The following is a 21,679-nucleotide window of genomic DNA, read 5'->3' as shown; positions in this document are numbered from 1 at the left end:
TGCCACCCCAAATAGAAGCATGGAACCATTATCTGGAACCATTAATGACCATCTAAGTAAACTGTGACAAGAAAAACAACCTCAAGTTCAAAGCTCTAGTTGTTTCTCTTTGAACATCATTTACCTGACCATTGCCTCCGATGGAATTCCTTCTCTTCAGACTGTCTTTGCACAGGACTTGAAAAGACTTCTTTCATTCCCCAGATGGGGCAGCAATAAGTCTCCTGACACGGCAGGATTTCACAGAAAGTAATTTCAGGTACTTGTAAGAAGGCCGGTGTGGTTGCCAGGGATGTATTAGGTGCTGCAAGGCATTGGGCAGGGGGGAGGGGAAGCAAGAAGGTTAACCTGAAACGCTGGTTTCTTCTGTTGACAGTTCACTTGAAACCAGGTCTGAGGGTGAGGAATGTAAAGCCTTTACCTGAGGAGGAGGCTGTGGACAGCAGAGCCGGCTCCTGAGAGCTTGTGGTATTGCCGGAGAAAAAGAATGAAATGATTAATGAAAGAGGCCTGCAAAAATCCTTCTCTCCAAAGGAATTTTAGGCCAGAAAATTGAACTGAACTCTCACCTTGGAGGGAGATTTGGGACACGTCGGTCTTGATCTTTTAAGCTAAGTATATAAAGGGCGACTATCGTCAAAGCACTGTCAAAAAAAAAAAAAAAAAAGCATTATGTAGCAGATTTGTTTCCAGATATATCTCACATATCCAGCTGGCCAGAGATGTACTCTCACAGGCCACACAGATGGGAGCAGGGGGGAGGGGGTGGCCTCGGCTGACAGAAACACCATGGAAACCAGCACAGTTATGCTTTTCTGCCCTGGAGAGAAAAAGCCCTCAGCTTCCTGGAGCTCAGAGGCTCCTGGGGTACTCCATGCTGATGGATTTTTTCCACAGAGCAGCCCCCCAGCCCTGGCAAGCTGTCTCAGAGGCGCCTGTCACTAGTGGACGATTACAAGAGGAAGCATGTAAGTTGCTGGAGGCAACTGCTCCTTGCAGGAAAGAGTCAGAGCACAGTTTGCATCCCACTGGTGGAGGGCATTGGCACTGTCACATCGGGAGATGGAAGGCAGCACAGGTCTAGTCAGCTGCAGAGGCCAAACCCTCTGGCTGCTTCTCTGACATCTTCCTTCCGGCTGCCTGTCTTTTCAGAGCACAATACACTGAATAGGTCAGAGGAAGGAAAAGAACTGCAAGAAAGTATTTGTTTCCACACTGTGAGACTTCAAAAACAATGAGGATGTCTTCTCTCCCATGACCGGAACTTATATAAACAAATGGAAGCTTTCCTTAAGAGTTCCGAGCCTTGGGAAGCTATTCCCAACAATCCTCATGCATCCAAATACTTCGTGTTCTCCTCTTTGGGGGACATCTTCAGAACCCTCTCACAAGTCACACAGAAAGTCTGCTGATGGCTTTACAGCTCCATTTTGTGCCAGGCTTGAAAGAGTTACCTGACTTGACTTCTTGCCAGTTTGACTTCACACCCGGTTTTCCAAACTTGACTCCTCATTATTTTGCTTCCTATCAAAGGTGCTGGATTCACCATCATTAGGATACACAAGAAAACTGTGCCATATGTGCTCATAAAGAACACATTCCCAAAGTGTTCTCAGCAGCAGCCGGTTACTGCCCAGCAGGCACAGCCCTGCCTGGGACAAGTGATGCTGAACCCCAAAGATGCTGTCAGATAGAATTTATAGTGTCATCGTGGCAACTGTTTGCTGTGGTCCAGTTAATAGAGGCAGGAGGCAGAGAAATCCTAGGCAGACAGGGTTGGGTGCCCAGTGAAACTCCACCTTAAAGCCAAAAACAGCCTGAAACCCACAGCCCAGAGTGAGAACTTCTATTCCTGTTTTCCCACTCTCTCCCAAGTGGGACTTTCTGAATAATGTCTTTTAACCAATCGAATGCTGCCTTTTCCAATAATACCTATGGCCTGCCCTGCCCCTATCCTGTGCCTATAAAAACCTCAGACTCAGTCAGTAGAGACAGAGATAACCTGACTTTGGGGAAGAGATGACCTGACTTCAGGGAAGAGACAACCTGATTTTGGGGAAGATGACCTGAACTTTCCATCCCCTTTTCAGCTCCCCTCTTTGCTGAGAGCTGTTTTCTTTGCTCAATAAAATTATCTGCTTTCATCACCCTTCAATCATCAGCATGACCTCATTCTTCTTAGACGCTGGACAAGAGCTTGGGACTCACCGAGCATGGGTACCCAGAAAGGCTGTATCATTGGCCCTTTGCCCTCACCAGTGGTGGGCAGCTGCCCCATGTGACAAAGCCAGGGGTCAACTAAACTGCTAACACTCTGCTGTGCATTGGGCTGCAGGTGGCAGAGCTAAAAGCACTAATTAGCACACCAACACCCGCTCTGGGGTTTCAGGGTCCCAGGCACTCTTACCAGGCCACTGCCGCATTCCCCTTGGGGTGACATGCTTGGACTGGCCACTAGCCTTGCACGGAGCTTGCTCCTGTATCAGCACCTGGAGTGGCCGACCAAACCCTGCATTCACTCTCTCATGTGCTCCCACTCAGCAGCAGAGCGAGCCAAGTAGATGGGGCACTGCTGCTGTAAGTCCAGCAAAAAGGCTGAGAAAAATCCTATGTCACAGTCTCCCCTTCTTTGTTCTCCTATCTCTCCCATGCTCCATCTCCCCATTCTAATTCTAAAATACTCTTTATGATTTGTGTCCAGCATCTGCCTCAACACAAAGCCCAGAAAACTTCTAGGACATCTTTGGACATCTTTTCCATTCTTTGGGGGCAAACCCTGGTTTTGATCCTACTCAGGTATACCACATGCCAGAAGCAAGATAATAAGCCTAACACCTACCATCTGCAGTCTTAGTGGTAAACAATATTGGAAATAATAAGATCTAATAAGCATGTTTAAAAAGCAGTCTCTTTACCTTACAATTAGACTTCTTATAACCTTTCTACCAGACTGGGGAATCTGTATCTCTAGAGAATGCTAAGTATGTCCACTAAGATAGAGGTTCACACTCTTCCTGAGTTGGGAATCCCAGCAGGAGAAGACAAGTACACCTGGGAGAATAAGAAAAGTGTGAAGGCTTCTAATGGGAATTCTAGGTAGTGGTGCCAAATACTTGGATGTCTCCCTACAGTGGGCAGTAGCAAGTCACAAGCAAAAACACTAAGGAACAAGAAGGGCACTGATAAAGCTACACTATCTTCTGTAGCTGGGATGCAGCTTTAGGTCAAGGAACTGGAAGCACCTTGAGACCACAGCTTGCTTTGCCCCTGAGAATAATTGTCTCCCCTAAGACAGGCCCCAGAAGCCAGTCCTTTCCCAGCCTAACAAAGCATTTTTTGAGTGACAGATAAATATCCTTTCACCATATGAATAGTCCAACTAAGAAAAAACCAGGTGCACTCAAAGGCCCAGAGAAGACAGGCAAGAGAACACAGCAAGATGACCAGGTCTCAAAGGCCCAGTGTGGTGGGGGAGGGGAATCACAGCAGCAGAAGCCTAGAGACCTGAGAAAGGGCCCTGCATTCTAGCAAAAGCCTGCCTTTGCGGGCTGCAGAGGAGGGATGGCATCAAAAGTTGCCCAATTTGCATAGCAAATACTGCTGTCCTCACTGTATTTGCTTGGTTTAACTGCTTAGTAGATTTGGCTACAATTCCATCACATGGTATATCTTGGTGTCCCTTTGGTGAAAAGTCTTCACTGAGGAATCCAGGAGAGTTACCATAAATATGAGTGACCAAGGGAGAGTGGATTATACTTGATTTCCCATTTACTACTTTCTCCAAGTTCAGCAGAAAAGAAAACAATTTGCAAAGCTAAGAAAGATACACACACACACACGCACGCGCACATACACACACACACACACACATGAAAGGCACAGTTTGTTGCTAAACATAGCAGTTAATTGAAAAAAATCATGTCATATTTAAGGCAGAAAGCCTGTGCTTTTTTCTTCAAAATAAGAGTTTTCAAAAAGGGTTCCCTCATTTCTACGCTATCAAAGTTCAGGGCCTACTTTAAAGGGTTTCTTGTCTTCAAAGTAAACAGGCAAGTCCCCAGTTCATATGTGATAAAAGAAACATGGGAAGGAACAAAAGAGCTTGACATGGCATAACAGTGAAATTTTTCTTACCAAAATGCCATCACAGCAATCAGAGTTATAACCAAGGTCTGGAAAACCCAATTAGGACACGCCCGTCTTTTTCCTGAAAGATAAACCTATAAAAAGGTTCAGTAATGAGCAGTGATAAATTAGTAACTCTAACTGTGAGAAGGGAGCCTGGAGAATTGCTCCCAGCAGGGGTATTTGCTGCTGTCTTGGGATAGTTTGAGTGCTTGCCTCAATTTACATCTCTTTCCTCCTCCCTGCCTCTCTGAAAACAACATTCTTTCAAAGTCTATCTCAAGTACCTCCCTTTCCTTGAAATTCCAAGCTACAGCAATCTCCCTTTTCCCAGACATCCTGCAGACAATGATCTTTGCCATTCATTGGGCACTTATCTTTGCAGTTTTATGAGAAAGGGGGACCTCATTAGGTGAGATGTTGTCCGACCACAGATGTCCATCTCTTTGAGTAGGATACTTTTGAAAAACAAAAGATCTTCAAGACATGAATAGATGAATTCCAATGGAATGATTTCAGGTATCATGACAAATGATGAAAAAGGTTTTTATAGAATGAAATCCCACTAAACACTTTTTAAAATTATAACACCAGTATTCAATTTTTCACCTGTACATATAGATATCTCTGGGCCTGTGTCTTATTTATTCTCATATTCATTCTACAATATTTATTGAGCAGCATTATGTACAACACTATAGGAGACATGAAAATTAGTAAATTATAGTCTCCAGGATGTGAATGAGACAAAACTTTAGGACTGATACATACTGGCATAAAAACTTGCATATGGGGAAGAAGCCAAGAGCTACAGAATGACAGCTCTGCAATTGCTGGGGAATCTGGCTGAAGAGACAGGAGAAGTTTTCTGCCCACTTAAATGAGGTGCTACTTAAATATGAGTTTCTTATAAATGCAATAAGGAGTATTATGCCTGCTGCCTTCTGGGGATATAGGATAGAGTCATGCTTTTGGTTATTAGGGTATTAGAATAAGGTGGTAATAGTTTTTAATTGGTTCTTAGTTTAATTTATTGGGTACAATAAGGTGGTAATAATTTTAAATTGGTTCTTGGTTTAATTTATTGGGCTAGCTATCTGACTAAAGCAAATGTTCTTCCATGTAGTACAGGGTAGGGGTATAGGATTCACTATACCATTTTTACCAAGTACACTATCCCTTAGGGCTATTGTGACTGAGCCATCCATAAGTACAGCTGGAAGCTGCTGTGATGACCAAGAAGTCAATGGCTAATACTGTTCTGAGGTCTCACAGAAACTGTTCTGAGGACATCTTAATAGTGTACTGCGCAGAGGAGAAACTCAATGAAATTTGTTGAATTGACTGGAATTAAATAGGACTAGTCTCAGGGTAAGTGCTTTCCCCTTCAATCTACCCCCACAGCTACTGAATTATTTTAAGTCTCCATGCTTTTCCTCAAAATCCTTTGACCTAATATAGAGAAATGGCCTAAGACCTGGAGTCAGACTTAGAGTTGAGTCTTCAAGTTATCTAAATGTCATTGATCCTCATTTTCCTTATCAATAAAATAGGAATAATAAAATAATACCTGCCTGCTTTTCAGAGTTATTAGGTATATCCAATAAACAGTGTAATTGTCTCTCAAATTAAGGTGTGCATAGAATTACTACGGTGCTTGAGAAAACCCTAAATGCCCTAAATGTAAAATTCTGATTCAATAGGTTTTATTTGGGGGAGAATAGGGACTGGGAGCCTGTAAGAGGTAGGACAATAAAAAGTATTTACCCATATTCATTTTTTTTTCTTAGATAGGGTCTTGCTCTGTCACCAAGGCTGGAGTGCAATGGCATAATTTTGCCTCACTGCAGCCTCTACCACCTGGGCTCAAGCGATCCTCCCACTTCAGCCTCCCTAGTAACTGCAACTACAGCCATCAAACCCAGTTAATTTTTTAATTTTTTGTAGAGATGGGGTCTCACTGTGTTGTCCAGGCTAGTCTTAAACTCCTGGGCTCAAGTGATCCACCCACTCTGGCCTCCCAAAGTATTAAGATTACAAGCGTGAGCCACCATGCCCAGCCATCTTCATTCTTTCCTTTTCCCTCTCCTCCTCCAAATAGTCAGTGAATTCTTATTTGAATCCTGGGGAGCTTCCTATCTCATCCTGAGTCCTACGTATAGCCAGAATGGCCCACCTACCTCTTGGAGGTGGAGAAAGAGAAGGAAAAAAGAGGAACCCTACTGATTGAATGAGAGCTACATCAGGAGACTTCAATCTTCCTCCAGAATGAACACCATCTTGGCCAGCATTGGGAGCCGTGTGGAAGTAAAGGCAGGGCCCAGTCAGGCTTCTTACCATCTGGTAAGACCTACTAACTGCCCACAGCATCAATTTGCTCATTAACAAGACCCCCACCCTACTCCAGAATACCACTCCCCACTCACACACAAGTATTTCAATGACCCACAGAGTCCCCAAGGAACAGAGGACACCTAGGAGATGGGTGGTAGCATGGAAGTAAAAGTCAACCTCACAGGAAGAGCTCAGATCTCTTAGCAGGTCAGCACAGAGGGAACAAGCACTTTAGCTATCTGTATTTTATTGAGCTCCCTGGACAAGCGTGAAATGAGATTCGCTAAAATATTGAGTTTGAACACATTAATAACAACTATTATGTAGCACTTACTATGTACCGTGCACCCATCTAAATGCTTTACATATATCAATTTATTTAATCCTCACAATAATCCTCTACAACCCTATGAAGCAAGTACCTTTATCAACCCCATTTTAAAAATAGGGAAAATGAGACACAGGAAGGCTAAGTTTCTCTCTCAAGATCACACAGCTAATAAATCACACAGCCAGGAATTTGAACCCCCCAAAAATTGGCTCCAGAATCTATACTCTTAACCGCAATGCTATGCTGCCTCCTTTTTACTGTCTGTTTTTAAAGAAAGGAAACTATACAACTTAGATATTGCTGTTATTCAAAAGGCCTTCATGGCTTCTTTATTTTCAGCCTTATCTTCCACTATCTTCCCTAAACAACTCCCACCTAATCCTTCAAGGAAGCCATTTCCAGCCACCAGACTTTCATTTATGCCATTCCATCTGTAACTTCTCCTTCAATTTCATCGCTGTCTAGCCAAAGCTTACTCCTCCTTTAAGGCTCAACTCTCATAAACCTCCTGACACTCTGAGCCTCTGCAGCACTGATGACATCCACGTACAACTGTTCTTTGTATTTTCTTCCAATCTTCCCTGGCTACAATGCAGTTCCTTAGAAGAGATCTGACTCACCCTTTCTGCCTCCCACAGGCCCTCTACAGTGACAGCAAGAGGTCTCTGAATTGAACGGGCGCTCTTTAAGGCCTACATGAGTCCCCCACCCTGGGACCACACCCCAGCTTACACCCCACCCACATACCCAAGACACTGAACCACTTAATGTTTTTTAATTTAAGTTGTCATACTTCAGGGAATATTTTCATACTGGGCTCTCCACTCTGGTATTCATCTGACAAATATTTCTTGAGTGCCTACTTCGTGCTAGTCCTAGTGACATGAGAATGAGGAAGGCAGACACAGGGCCTGCTCTCATGGGCCATATATTCTAGTTAATATTCTGAGATAATTGCAAAATAAGGAGAATCTCTTATTTTGCAAGATGGGAGCTACAGAGATTACAGGTGACCAAACTGCACCTATCAGGGCTGCCATGGATGTGGATACCATTCCCTCTGTCCCACTGAAAATTATTTAGTCCAAAGGGTACCTTTCCTACACAATATTTTTCGTGTTTTGTGTTTATTGAGTAATCTACTAAGTGCTGAGTGCTGTGCAAAGAGCTGTAGCTCCTTAATCCTCATTTAAATCCCATCAACAATCTGTGTAAATACTCTAATTGTCCCTATTTCCCAGTGTGGTTGAGTAACTTGTCCCAGAGCAATTCTACATATATTTTTACCTGGGTATTTGTGTTTGTCAATACCCTAAGGAGCTTGTCAGCTGCATAATAGTTTACTTGTTTTTAGTAGAAGAATTTTGAACTCTTTCTGAATCCTTTTAGAATAATTCAACACAGTATAGCAAGAGGAGTAGAGAGTAAAATGAGGCAGTGACACAAGCATCAGGTCAACCTTTAATAGGGTGTCAGTTAAGGTCATGGATATCTTCCCCAGGGAAGGGCCACCTTTGGGCCACTGCTGGATCAGAGAGAGCAAGCTGAGTTTTGTAGCTACTTATGAAGTGCTGCTAGGAAGAGTGTATTGCAGCTTCTCCCTTACTGATATTTCTCTGTGATGGAGAGGGTGTCCTTCAAGTTAATAAATGATTAACCTTTGCTTTAACTATAAATACTATCCTACTTAATAAATACTCTCTTTATTCATTAATAAAACCATCACATTTTAACCTTTGCCAGCAAGTGAATACCTATTCTTCCATTTGCATATTTAGTACTAAATATCAAAAGGAAAAGAGGGATTTGAGGATTAACTAAAGTCCCTTTGGGATCTCCTAAAGCCAAAGATAAGGGGGTGGGGGTCAAGGTATGTACACAGATCTGGCAGCACAAGGCCATCTGTATGCTGAGGCTGCTGACTTTCGCCTGAAGGGGACAACACAAACAAAAACTTGCAGATAATCATTCTGAGATTAATATATTCTGTACTTGTTTCTCTACACTTTGCTTTAAAAAGCCAGTTAATATCTACTAGGGGCGAATATTTAAACCACATGTAGTACATAAGGATGCAAACTACGGATTTTCTCAACAAATAAATGAGAAAAAAATTCTTGACTGATTTCTCTAAAGACTTTTTAAGTAGAAAATATCATTTCCTTTCATTGTAAATTTGTCTATTTACCTTGTTGTTTTTTTTATGAATGGTCCTTCTTGGAGAAGATGCACTAATGGCTCTGCTAGATTTGCTTTAAAAGAGAGAGAAAATTGGTTACTATTCAAATACCTCTCCAGGAGATATATGACAAAGGCCCAGCCTGTCACTAACACAGCAATATGACTTTCTTTTGCAATACAGTGATATTTTGAAAAGGAAAAGTCATGGCAATTGAGAGTTCCTTTTGCGAAAGGAACTTCAGTAAGTATAACTGAATGAATTAAGCATTATATTTCTCTTTTTCTCAAAACTAAACCCCAGGAAATGTGCATTTACCTTCTTAAGCAATTAAGAAAAAAATAACAAAAAGTCTTCCCCCTGAGGACCAAACATGGTTTTCTAAATTTAGAAATGACCACTTCTCCTCATTAAAGGAGAAGCCACCCTTATGCGAAAATTTAGCACTTCCTGTAACAACTGCTACTAAACAGATGTCTCCTGGTTTTTTTCCACTTTTAAAACAGCAACAGGGCCAGGCATGGTGGCTCACGCCTGTAATCCCAGCACTTTGGGAGGCCGAGGTGGGTGGAACACCTGAGGTCAGGAGTTCAAGACCAGCCTGGCCAACATGGTAAAACCCCTGTCTCTACTAAAAATACAAAAATTAGCCGGGCATGGTGGCAGGCACCTATAATCCCAGCCACTCGGGAGGTTGAGGCAGGAGAATCACTTGAACCTGGGAGGAGGAGGTTGCAGTGAGCCAAGATCGCGCCATTGCACTCCAGCCTGGACGACAACAAAACTCACGCTCAAAAAAAAAAAAAAAAAAAAAAAAAACCAACAACAGAAAAAAATAAGAAAGTTATCACATAAGACAATTGTGCTCCAAAATATTCTAAAAGAAAAATGCAGACTTCATTATCAGAAAGTAGCGGTTGCTGTTTGATCCAAAAGACCATTTAGATTGATCTTATTCTGGAAAGAGCTCACTCTCTCCTTTCCCCAAATTTCTATGGCAATCCTGGCTGAATGTACCTGATTGTGCTTGCTTCACTGGCTGATGACTTCCAACTACTGAGCTGCTTTAGCTGGGCCAGCTTTCTGTTCCATATTTCTAACTCTTCTATTCTCTCCTCAAGGTTGTTAGTTAGTTTGCACAGTTGCTTCACTGCACCTACATTTTCCATAAAGATCTGGTCCTAAAAGGGAAAAATCAAACAGAGTGCATCAATTAACAATTTGAGATCATTACAAAGCTGTCCACAGTCCATTCAAAGACAGTTGGAATATACTGTTGAAAATGGTTACAGACACACACATCTTCAAGTTTATTCAAGATAAATCTGCAGAAGTTCGAAACCTAACGCAGTCTTGCTAAACTGCTGGCTGTGTAGTAAACTGCTTCTGTTCAATTTCCAATAAAATGAAAATATGACCTTGTAACTCAAAAAAGGAGCTGAAGGACATTGGCAAAGATTTATTTTCAATGGCCATTTTCCATATTTAAAATTCTGAGGCAGGAGAATCACTCGAACCTGGGAGGTGGAGGTTGCAGTGAGCTAAGATTGCGCCATTGCAATCCAACCTGGGCAACAACAGTGAAACTCCATCTCAAAAAAAAAAAAAAAAGAAAAAGAAAAAAGAAAGTCAGAACAGGCTTCTGAATGTTAAATTTTCTGTTAATCACCAAAATTCCTAGAAAGTGACTCCAGTTCTCCCTTGTAAAATGTGCATCAAATTGCTCATATGAGGGAAGAAGGAACAAAGACCTGGGCTTTTCTCTGAGTTCTGCCACCTACTAGATGTGAGACTCCAGACAAAATGCAATAACTTCTCTGGGCTTCCATTTCTTCATCTATAAATGAGAAGATAATTCTTGAGGTGTCAATATCTGCTTCAACATCCAATGAACTATTGTATACTGCTTATATTGTAGACTAACTTTGAAGCAATTTTTTTTTAAGAAAGCACATATTTCTTCCTGTTCGTAAAATGTAATGACACATCAGAAAAAGAAAGGGGAGACCAACCAAACCTAGAGAGTCCAGGCCATCATCTTCAGCATCCACACACTTCAGTTGTCATATGAACACATGTGACCATCTCTCAGCCATAATAGAAAGCTGGAAAGCTCTTATCAACTCACATCCCAACCCCATGACCCCTCCTCCTGTCTCTCTCTCTGTTTGCAAGCTCAAAATCCCACAGCACTTTCTGAAGTGCAGAGAGGCTGGTCCAAGACTGAGTTCAAGGGCAATAGAGACTGTATTATGGTTGAGGGTCAAACTCAGGGCTACGTGCCTTTGAGATTCTTATCATCCAAATTGAAGCTTTGAGGGTTTCAACCACTGTAGAGCAATCACTCAGAAAGAATCAAGAGCTGAACATTCCAGATTCAAGGCTTAGTGTATGTAGTTCAAAAACAGATGTATCTCATGATACACTGGAGAACTCTCTGAAACTCCCAGAGCAGCCACACAGATCTGATAAGGCCCCTGAACACCCTGCACTCTCCAGTGTTTGAGACCTCACTCCCATAATTACCTATGATAAAAATGCCTTTCCTCAAGGCCAGTCCAAATCCCACCATACCCAGTATCTCCCAGAGACCACTAGTCAGAGAGCACCCGTCACTCTACAACGTCCTCAAAGCATGTTCAGTTCTATCAGCTGGCCATTTGCCTTGTATCAGATGTTATGTGTCTGTCTCCCACCTGGATCATGAGTTTGTGGAGGGCAGAATTATGTTGATTTATTTGCATATCTCACCAGCATTTAGCACACGCCTTTGCCCACAGGAAATGCTCAGTGAGAATGGACACAAGTGAATTGAAAAGGGCTATGAGTTAGCAGCTTATGGAAGCAGAAAACCTTCGCACACGGGATGCAAAGTGACCAAACGCTTGATTTCTGAGGACTATGTTTGCTTTAAGAAAACTTACCAAAAAACACAAAAAAATCCAACAACAAAAAAATCATACTTGTTTTGGCTTCTCAAATGTCATCAGAAAACCCTACATTTTTCCTGAAGTCTTACCATACATCCTTCAAAATCCATCCAAATAACAAATTGATAAAACCACTCTAGAGTAGAATTTAGCAATATCTAGCAAAATTACATATATTTTTATTTTTGAACCAGTAAACCCACTTCTAGGAGTTTATTCCATAGATCTCCTGGAGAAAAGTAAGATACAAAAGAGACCACAATCAAACCAAATGTCCATTAATAGGGGAATTGATAATAAACTGTGGTACATTTGCATAACAGCATACTATGCGACTGTAAAAAGAAAGGAAGAATATCTCTATATGCTGTTATGGAGCAAAGTCTGTAGTATAAGAAGAATACAAAACATATCTACATTAATAAAATGAAGAATAAACCAAAAAGTAACTTAAAATTGTTACACATAATGGAAAGGAAGAAACAAGATGGGTGAAATGGATAGAACCCAGATTCTCTGAAGGTACCTTGTTTTATAAATTTACATTTAGAATATGTGGGTATTTTAAATATGTATAAAAAATAAACAAAAATTTTAAAAACATCCCCTAGAAATAGAAGGCAAAATAAAACAAATAAGCCTAATTGGGTATTGAGTTTCTGGTTTAACCTTACAGAGAAGATTGATATTAAGTGACTTCAAAACATAGTAATTTGACTGCCCATTCCCAGAGAGAGAGAGCCTAAAGACAAAAAGTAAAAATTTAAAAAAAGTCAACCAGCAAGGGAATCTTAAGCTTTTCAATAATCATACTGTTAGTAATAATAGTGATGGAGTATACACACATAGACAGCACACATTTGGATAAAACAAATACATAGTTAATAGTGCTATAAACCAAGATTTTTAGCATTTAAGAAAAGAGATATAAACATAAAATTAAAACATTTAGTAAAAGTCTAGCAAATCTAAATTTAAGTTAGAAATATTAGTATGAATTCCTGATATATTTCATATCCTAAAAGAAAAAGATATTTTCTAGCTATGTTAAGTAAAAAGGACTGGAAAAAAAGCTTCCCACCTACTAACAATGAAGACTCCTCATTGTAGTCTCTAAATACCATTCCCAGTGAAAGGACCCAGATTTTGGGTACTTTTCCAGATTTGGGGTAGGATATGTCTGAGGTGAACCTGGAACTCTTCCAGATCTGGGGTAGGATAAGTCTGAAGTGAACCTGGAATATCTTTCAATATGAGAAAATAAGGAAGCTATCATAGAGTGCTGTGGTTGGGTCAAAATGACTCAGGAGCTAACTGAAGAAACTCTCATTGGCCAAAGATAGAACATCGAAGGACTAATTACCATGAGAGAACAAAGAATCAAATGTGCTTTAAAAGCATCCAAAATCCTATTCAATTTTTAAAAATAGTTTATTATTTACCTTTGGGAGACATTAAGGTCTTAACTCATTTTTTAAAAATCTTGTAAATAAAAGAATAAAACTTTATCCTGCCTGTCCTATATAAAATCTACATATTTGAAAGTTCATTTAAGAAGAATTCCAGATAATAAATTCCAGAGAATAAATAAAGAAGAAATGATAGAGTATCACTATTTTCCAACCCCTAATGGAACAATAAATCTAGGCAATAATCCTCAATGTCTACTAAAACTATTGCATGTATTTGTTTCTTTGTTTTATACATACATATGTAAAAACAATCGGGGAAATTTCAACACCAACTGGATTTGATACTATTAAGAAATTACTGTACATTTTTAGGTGTGATAATGTTATAGTGGTTCTGATTTTAAGAGGCCATTTTTCTTTTAGAAAACAATATTGAAAATCTATAATAAAATAGTATGATGTTGGAGGTTGCTTTAAATAATCTAGCTGGTAGGAGAGGGTAGTTGGTGAGTGATGTAAATAAAATAAGAATGGACAAGAATTGATAAGAATAACTGGGGAATTTGAGTGAGGCATACATGGGGTTTCATTACTATTCTCTCTAGTTTTTTATACATTTGAAATTTTTCACTAAAAGTGTTTTTTTTTTTTAATCACAAAACAAAAACAAAAACTGATAAAAGCCCTTCTAAATTTTCCAATCCTGGTACAGGTTTTTCTTTACTCCCAAATTTGTTGTAATAAAAATAAGGCAGAAATTATGAAGATAGAAACAGCATTCTACGATTCCAAATCATGACAAATGTTAAATCATTATTTACTATGTTTACCCTGTAGAGAGCCTTACACTGTAAATACAGCTGTATTATTTACAGTGGATCACATGGTCAGCTGATGTCCACCAGCAGCCCAAAACAGATTTGCAGCCGTCCTCTCTGACCCCTCCCTGCACCCTGCTCACTGGCAGGCAATCTACCATGCAGGACTGTCAGTTCTGCATCCTAAATCTCCCAAAGCCACCACTTCTCTCCATCCTCACTAACACTACTGATATTCTTTTTTTCCCCTTGGTAACCGGTTTCTTCTTTAGGAAAAAAAAAATTGCTTAATACATTAATTTGTGATTTAACTCAAGCCAAAGCAGACTATGGAGAATGATAATAAAGTCCCCTCTAAACCGCAGTGAGTTCTTTCTGCAGTGTTTTCCTCAACAGGACTTTCAATACTGCCTCATAGGCTACAAGCAATGGCTGCAATTGCCTGGTTACTTGTCAATAATGATAAAAGGTCAGCTTTAATTTCTCCAACTCAAATTTGCCAGTACCATATATCTTACAGGTGGATCCAATAGGCAAGGAGATAATTCATATGTTTTCCTATTCAAGAGGAAATAAAAGTGGACAGGAAATTTACTACCACTTTCCTGATTATAATTATGGCTGGCTCTGACTTTATGGATCTATCCAATAGTAAATTACTGAAAAGTAAATTTCCAATACATATTATAGGGGTTGACACTTACTGAAATATTTGAAGTTCTGACTTCTGTCCCCCATTGTCAGAGTGAAGCCAGTATAAATATGTTCAAAACTATAATCCAGAGTTTTTCAGAAAATGTTCTTTTCTATGCAAGTGATTAGGTCTGTATGAGCAGATTTGAACCAAGAACCCATATCACAGACGCCTGAGGAACTTTCTTCTAAATACACATGTCTGAACCCCATGTAGAATCTTGGATTCATGGGCAAGACACATTAGCTCACACTTGTAATCCTAGCACTTTGGGAGGCCAAGGTGGGAGGACTGCTTGAGGCCAGGAGTTCGAGACCAGCCTTGGCAACAGAGTGAGACCCCATCTCTACAAAAAAAAAAAAAAAAAAAAAAAAAAAAAAGTTTTAAAGAAGTTTGGATCCATTAGGGCTGAGGGGCATTTTGAAAAGTCTCCCCAAAGTCTCCCCATTTGATGCTCATCCTTGACAACTAACCATTTTGTAATTGAACCCAATTAATTATTGTACTTTGTCCAGCTATTAACGGTTTTAAATGGGGTCCACTACATCAGCTGAAACACAACTTTACAGTTGTGATGTAAAAATGGTTAAATCAGCTTGCTACCAAAATTTGCTAATGAGATTGTGAAGCAAAAGGTGGCAACTGCTTCAATTCACCTAAGCTTGCTATGGAGTTAGGGTACCTATGGACAGAATGAGCATGTTTTCTAAATGGACACTAGAGGCACACCAGCAAGTGTATTGCACATAAAAACAACAGGAAAGCATTTGTGAAACCAGAGCTGTTAGTGAGCTCAGAGCAGGTATCCCTTATCTAAAATTCATCTTTCACTCAGCCTCCTTCACGCTCCACGCTCTCACCATATTGAACCATTTGCCATTCACTGAACACGGCAGGATTCCTCTAGCCTCTGGATCCAGCACATGCTGCTTCCTCTACCTGAATCACCTGTCCTCCCCTGCTCCCACCTTCCTTAAACTTGGTGTTAGATTTACCTGGAGAGTGGGCTCACCTGGACAGGGCTCACATCTCATCCATAGTTGTCATGCCAGCACAAACTAATAACTCAGTACACATCTGAAGATTAAATGAATAAATATTCTTACAGGTGGCTCCTGGCATGAGGCACTGAGAGGTCACAGTGTTGCTCTCTAGAGAAATCAAGAGAGTACCAGCTTCTAGTTTATTCTTTTATCTGAAGTTTCTCTCAGAGAAGCAAAAAACAAAACAAAACAGAACAAAAACAAAAAAAAAGAAAACACCTAAGGTCCAAATTCCGTTTTCATGTTGGGAAATGCCCATGGAAATGTGAGTGAATTAAACAAACACTAGTGTTTATCATCTAGGGCAGTGGGCTGGTGATTCGATGATATCTAACAAACCAGCTTCTACCCAGATTAGGTCCTGTCCTCTTTGCGACGAGATTAGCTCAGGAAACAGTTGAAAGCCCTTGAGTTCCCTCTCACCCCACCCCCTCCAGGAAACCCCTGGACTCGGCAGAACACAACTTGGAAGTTCCTGGGTCCATTGCAGGCCTAAAGATAATGTACCCAAGACATTGGGGCACAGCCAGGCAGAGGAGCTGATTTCTTCTCTCTTTGGAAGCTACAATTCACCCTTTATTTAGCGACACTGAGCGAGGGTAACAGCCTGATGGCAAAGCAAGCTTCAAGAAGTTGAAATAGGTCCTTATTTCTTTCCTCATAAGACAGCATTGCAGACTTGAAAATCTCTCCTTATGGTAAATGATGCATCTGGTGTTGCATGGACTGATGTTGTATAATAAAACCATGGGGATAAAATAGCCTGTAATTGAGCATTGTAAAAATGATTGCCAAAGGGAGAAAAACTGTCTTTAGCCAATGGGTGTGTCTGGCAATTGTTTGGGCTTTGAATAAACTCAGCTTTAGATTTTTGTCCAGGAGTTGATTTTGTGGAGAGCGTACTGGGCCCTTACATGGATTTAAAAAAACAGAATCCTTAAACCAGAAAAGCAGGCTGCAGGGATGGTGTGGAAGCTCAGACTTCCAGGTGGCTTTTCAACAGGTCTCTGGAGGATGGGCTTCCCTAGCATGCATATTTTTCTTGCAAAGAGGACAAATCTTGGACTCATTTCTCTTCTGCTTTACATAGAAAGAGCACGAGATTCATAAAAGTGTTTAAAATTGTGTGCAGTATTGTTGCCCTTTGTTTGCCTTAGAAGCCTCATTTAATTTTTATTATTTTTAGATAAGTTCAATTTTCTGTGGAAAGGGCTTGAGTCCTTTGACTGAGACAAGTTTCCAGTTGAACTAGCAAATATCAGAGTTTGTTATAATTCTTTGATTTCTTGTCTTACCAAGATGATTAACAAGCTCCTTTTGAAGGCAGTGACTTTGTCTTGTGACTCCTCAGGGCCAACTCAGTACCTGACACAAGCACTTCAATATTCAATTGATGACCACAATCAGTAGTTCTTTATTAAGCACCTACGATATGCTAGACACTCATGTGAGTGCAGGGATAAAACAATTAGATAAAGTAGACAGGATCTCTGTCCTCATAGAGACTATTTTCTAGTGGGAGAGATTGACCAATAACAAGTAAACCACAAATAAACAACACAGTTCAAAGGTGTAATTAGCACTAGGAAGAAGCTAACAAGGCATTGAAATAGAAAATAATTGTCAGTCTCTTAAGCTGTTACTATAGACTTGGTATATTAATTTTATTTTTGAAAGTACCAGGAAAAAATAAAATAATAGAGTCAAGTGAAAAGTTACATTTTCGTCCCGAAAAAGACAAGTTAACCCAATAAAACACTGAGTGAAACCATTCACAGAAGGAAAAACCTAATAGCTAACATAAGAAAGAGATGCAAAACTTTATTACTAATCAGAGAAAGGTAAATTAAAACAATATGATGCCCCTTTAACTCAATCAGAATTGCAAATTTTAGAAAGTCTGATAATGTTAGGTGTTGAGGATACAGAGAAACAGTAAGCCTCATGCATTGCTGTTGTTAATGAGAACTGAGCAACAGTAGGCAGTATTTTATAAAATTAAGTCTGTGTGTATCCTGCACCCTACTCCTTGTATTTGTTCCAGAGAGTGCCTCACATCTCATCTCTCTCCTCCCCATTTCCTTATTGATCCTATTCATTCACTTGACTTGACACTGTGCTTGCCCCATGTTCTCCTCCTACTTTCATCCAATCCTCTCAGCCCTCACAGGTTCTCTTCTTCCTTTACAGGCCCTAATTGGGTGTGTTCCTCAAGGTGTTGCTTTCGGTTCTTTGGTTCTTTCTGTTTCTCATTCCATATAAACTCGAAAGCCCATAGGGCCAAGAAGGTAACAGGTAGCAGTGATGTGAAGGCACATGAAGCCTCACTGGAGGAGCCACTTCCTAGCCCAAGTGCCCAGCCCTTCTGATATTTCAAAGAAGTCATAAATCTGATATTTTTATGAAGATCTCCTAATTTTTAAATGTAGGGAACAAATCTGATATGTTTTAAAACACTATGGGGGAAAAATGTCTGCAACCCAGACCTGGCCACAGGCTTGCAACTTGTGACCTATACCCATAAGCTTTCCCTTCTTATTTAATATCTTCATCCATGACTGCAGCTTCCTCTCTACCCTAACTGCCCTCCCAAGTTCTACACTCACGGTCTCCTTCCGGACTTTTTTTTTTCCATCTGAATGTCCAGTTGACATCTCAAAGCCAAAACTGACCCTATCTTTTCCTCAGAAAATCACTTCTTCTTCAGATTTCCTTAAGTTAATAAAACCACTTCTCTTCCTTTCATGGAGATTTAAAAACTCAGGCATTAATATACATGAATTTTTATCAGGGGTATCCACAATGTATCCGATACTGTATTAATCAACACAGCATTGATGAGGTAGATTCTCTGACTTCAGGAGTCTCACAGTCTAGTGAAGGAGAAAGATAATGGAATGAGAATGGCAGTACAATGTGATAAATATTCGAGAAGATGTATATGCAGAGGCCTACGGCACTACAGAAACAGGATCAACCACGGCATCAGAGAATTCATAAATTCATGTTACCAATATTTGTTGAATTCCTACAGCACTTGAAGTTCTGGGGTAAAAGCCACAATAAAGTGTTGGATAGTTTTAAAAAAGCATAAATTTCTGCTCTCATACAACTAATAGGAGAGACTGGCCAAAAAAAAAAAAAAAAAAAAAAGGTTTGTGAATAAAGATGATTTCAGTTAGGGGCAAATACCCACCAGGCTGCCCTGAACAAGTTTACAGTTTGTTTACAGCACAGAGGCCCAACCAACGGGATGGATAGGGTCGGCAGCAGCCACAGGAGGCACCTTTTTAAATTAGAGCAAAGGCACTACACTTTCTCACAGTGGCCCTGACTTAGAAACAAAATGAAACCAAGTGATGCAGGGACTATTTTAGATGGGGTGGTTAAGGAAGACCTCAGCATTAAGGTCCAAATGATGAGATCATCTGAAGAGTCTTTAGGGCTGAGAACCACTCAAAAGAACAGATCTGAGGCAGAAACATACTTGGCAGGTTTGAGGAACAGAGAGAGGGAGGGGCTGGCAAACAAAAGGTACCTGCGTCCGGGAAAGGTGAGCAGTGGAAGTTACTGGAGAGAGATGAAAGCTAGGCAGTACAGGGAAATGCCAGGCTTTGAAGGAATATGTAGGAGTTTTCAGTGCAAAGTGTTGAGCAGTAGCAAAGCCTTCCAAGGTAAGGACACAAACATATCATATTCTGAAAGGGCCCAGCTTATTTGAGAAGAGGTGAGAAGGTCATTTAGTCTGGCTGCACTGAAAGCATCATGGGATTAAGGGGTTATGGGAGCATTAGGAAACGAATTAGAAAGAGAAGACTCCATCCAGATTGTGGAGGGGTTATGACAGTCTGTAGCCAATAAAGGGCCAGTGGGAAAGGGAGATTGTATGATCAGAGATTTGTTTTGCTTTGTTTTCAAGGAATATAATTCTACTGGTGGCTAGCAGGTCAGTTAGGAGATCATTATAATAGTGTGGGAGAAACATGGAAAGAATAAAGAAAATAAAGAAGAGAACTCATATACGAAGATATTGCCAAAGGAAGAAAAATAGGACTGAGTGTTTAACTGCATATCTTGGACAAGAAAAAGAAAGGTTTGAGAGGCCATCCATCCTCCTTTGGCCACACTTTCAGTCCCCAAGGTCCATCATGTCTTCCTTTGCTTGCCTCTCAAGGCTTCCCCCTTCTTTTCCATCTGTGAACCTCTGCCCTGTCTCCAGCTTTCTTCTCTCCTTCCTCTGAGCTGATGTAGTGCTTTATTTATGCATCCCACAGTATTTCTTACATTATAACTTAGAGCTTTATTACTTGTGTACCTGTCTTATCATCCCCCTCTTAGACAATAAGCTACTTAGAGACAGGAACTAAAGGCTACTTATCATTGCATCATTCAAATAGACAATTCCTGCTACATTATGATTTAAAAAAATAGAATCAATGAGTAAAAAGTACCTACATTCTAAGCCACAGTAGGGTGGTATACAGCATGCAATCTTAAATTTAAAAACAACAACAACATGAATTGTCCAAGGAATAATTATTCATAAGACACACCTCATCTTTAAACAGGTTCAGTTGTGAATGACTTTAAGGCAGTACTTATATTTACTGGGTATGTTTCTCTTACACCAAGCACATCTAATAATAATGCCCAAAAAATGTGATCACCTGCCCCTAAAGAATCACAGAAACAAATAAAGTTGCCAAATAAAGAGAACAATGAACAAGCAAAAAAGGCCAAGCTGCCACCGGTCTAACACAGGGTTAGTCCAGGTGTCTACAGCCTACAGGTCCCCCTGCTTTCAGTGTCACTCCCAATCCCTCTCACTCCACCTCCTGCCACTGGGCCTTCACTGGGGCACAGGGACACTACGGGGAATTTATGAGAACAGGCAAATTACCCCAGATAAGTAGTTTGTCTTGTAAGGTCATCTCTCCTGGGAAGGGAGAAAGAAAGCTGCTTGTACCAACTTTGACAAAGATCACCCACTTTGGTTGCTTGCATAGACAGTCTATAAAGATCAAGCCATTCTTTTTCCTGTTTTGGCATCAAGTTGTGAGGTACCTGCAGAAGTGACATTGCAATCATGGAGAGCAATATTTCAACATTTTCATAAATGTTTCTAATTTGCATTTGAACTTCAGTGAAAATTTCTTTACAAAAAAAGATCAGGTGGTGGGACAGAAATGGAGTGAAGAATGGAGAGGCTGCACCTTTATCTGACCTCCTGCACTTATTACAGCACATGAAGCCCAGGACATTCTGGCAAAATTCCTTAAAACAAGCAGCCCTGTAGGTGGCAACCAAAGCCACACTGCCCACATGAATAGGTAGAAGTCCAGGAAAGCAAGAAGCTCGCTGTACATCCTGCTTGTTTTACAATTAACAAAGAACATGGGACAAGAGGAGCCACTTTACCTGTATTCTTAATAAGAAAGAAAAAGGAGATGTTCTGTGTTTTATAAGGTAGGGAGGGATAGCCCACTGTGTTGAGTGTTAAACTAGCAAAGTCTATCCTCAGAAGTGAGGCAAAGCACACTGTGGGGCTTCTCCTGCATCATCAGTGGGGAGATGTTCACTTGCTTGTGGTGTTACAGATTCTGTAAGTGAGCGTGGCCTTAGTGACGTCTCCACAGATTGCATCACTCCAGGGTCCTGTTTTTAAGAGAATCACAACATTTCCATCCTGGACTCCTGTGTGTTTTACCAATTTATAAACTGAGTGCTGCCTTGGCATGGTTTTCTCCTCAGGTGACATATGAATGAGCCTGACTTCCTGGAACAGGAATGCTACCCTCTACCGCTCCAGACCT

General features: G+C 40.5%; 1 protein-coding gene across 1 annotated transcript in view; it reads right to left on the bottom strand.

Annotated features, from left to right (window-relative positions):
- MYRFL (myelin regulatory factor like) overlaps positions 1-21,679 on the bottom strand; it is a 116,222-nt gene that overhangs the window by 15,581 nt on the left and 78,962 nt on the right. The window contains exons 14-19 of the mRNA XM_073021308.1: positions 9,987-10,150; positions 8,979-9,042; positions 4,135-4,220; positions 571-644; positions 422-475; positions 125-304 (exon numbers count right to left, since the gene is read on the bottom strand). Of these exons, the coding sequence (XP_072877409.1) occupies positions 125-304; positions 422-475; positions 571-644; positions 4,135-4,220; positions 8,979-9,042; positions 9,987-10,150 (622 nt within the window). The remainder of the gene's footprint in view (positions 1-124; positions 305-421; positions 476-570; positions 645-4,134; positions 4,221-8,978; positions 9,043-9,986; positions 10,151-21,679) is intronic.

The sequence above is a fragment of the Chlorocebus sabaeus genome, chromosome 11, assembly GCF_047675955.1.
Source record: "Chlorocebus sabaeus isolate Y175 chromosome 11, mChlSab1.0.hap1, whole genome shotgun sequence".
NCBI lineage: Eukaryota > Metazoa > Chordata > Mammalia > Primates > Cercopithecidae > Chlorocebus > Chlorocebus sabaeus.
The sequence above is the reverse complement of the archived record's forward strand: the minus strand, read 5'-3'. Positions and strand labels throughout refer to the sequence as shown.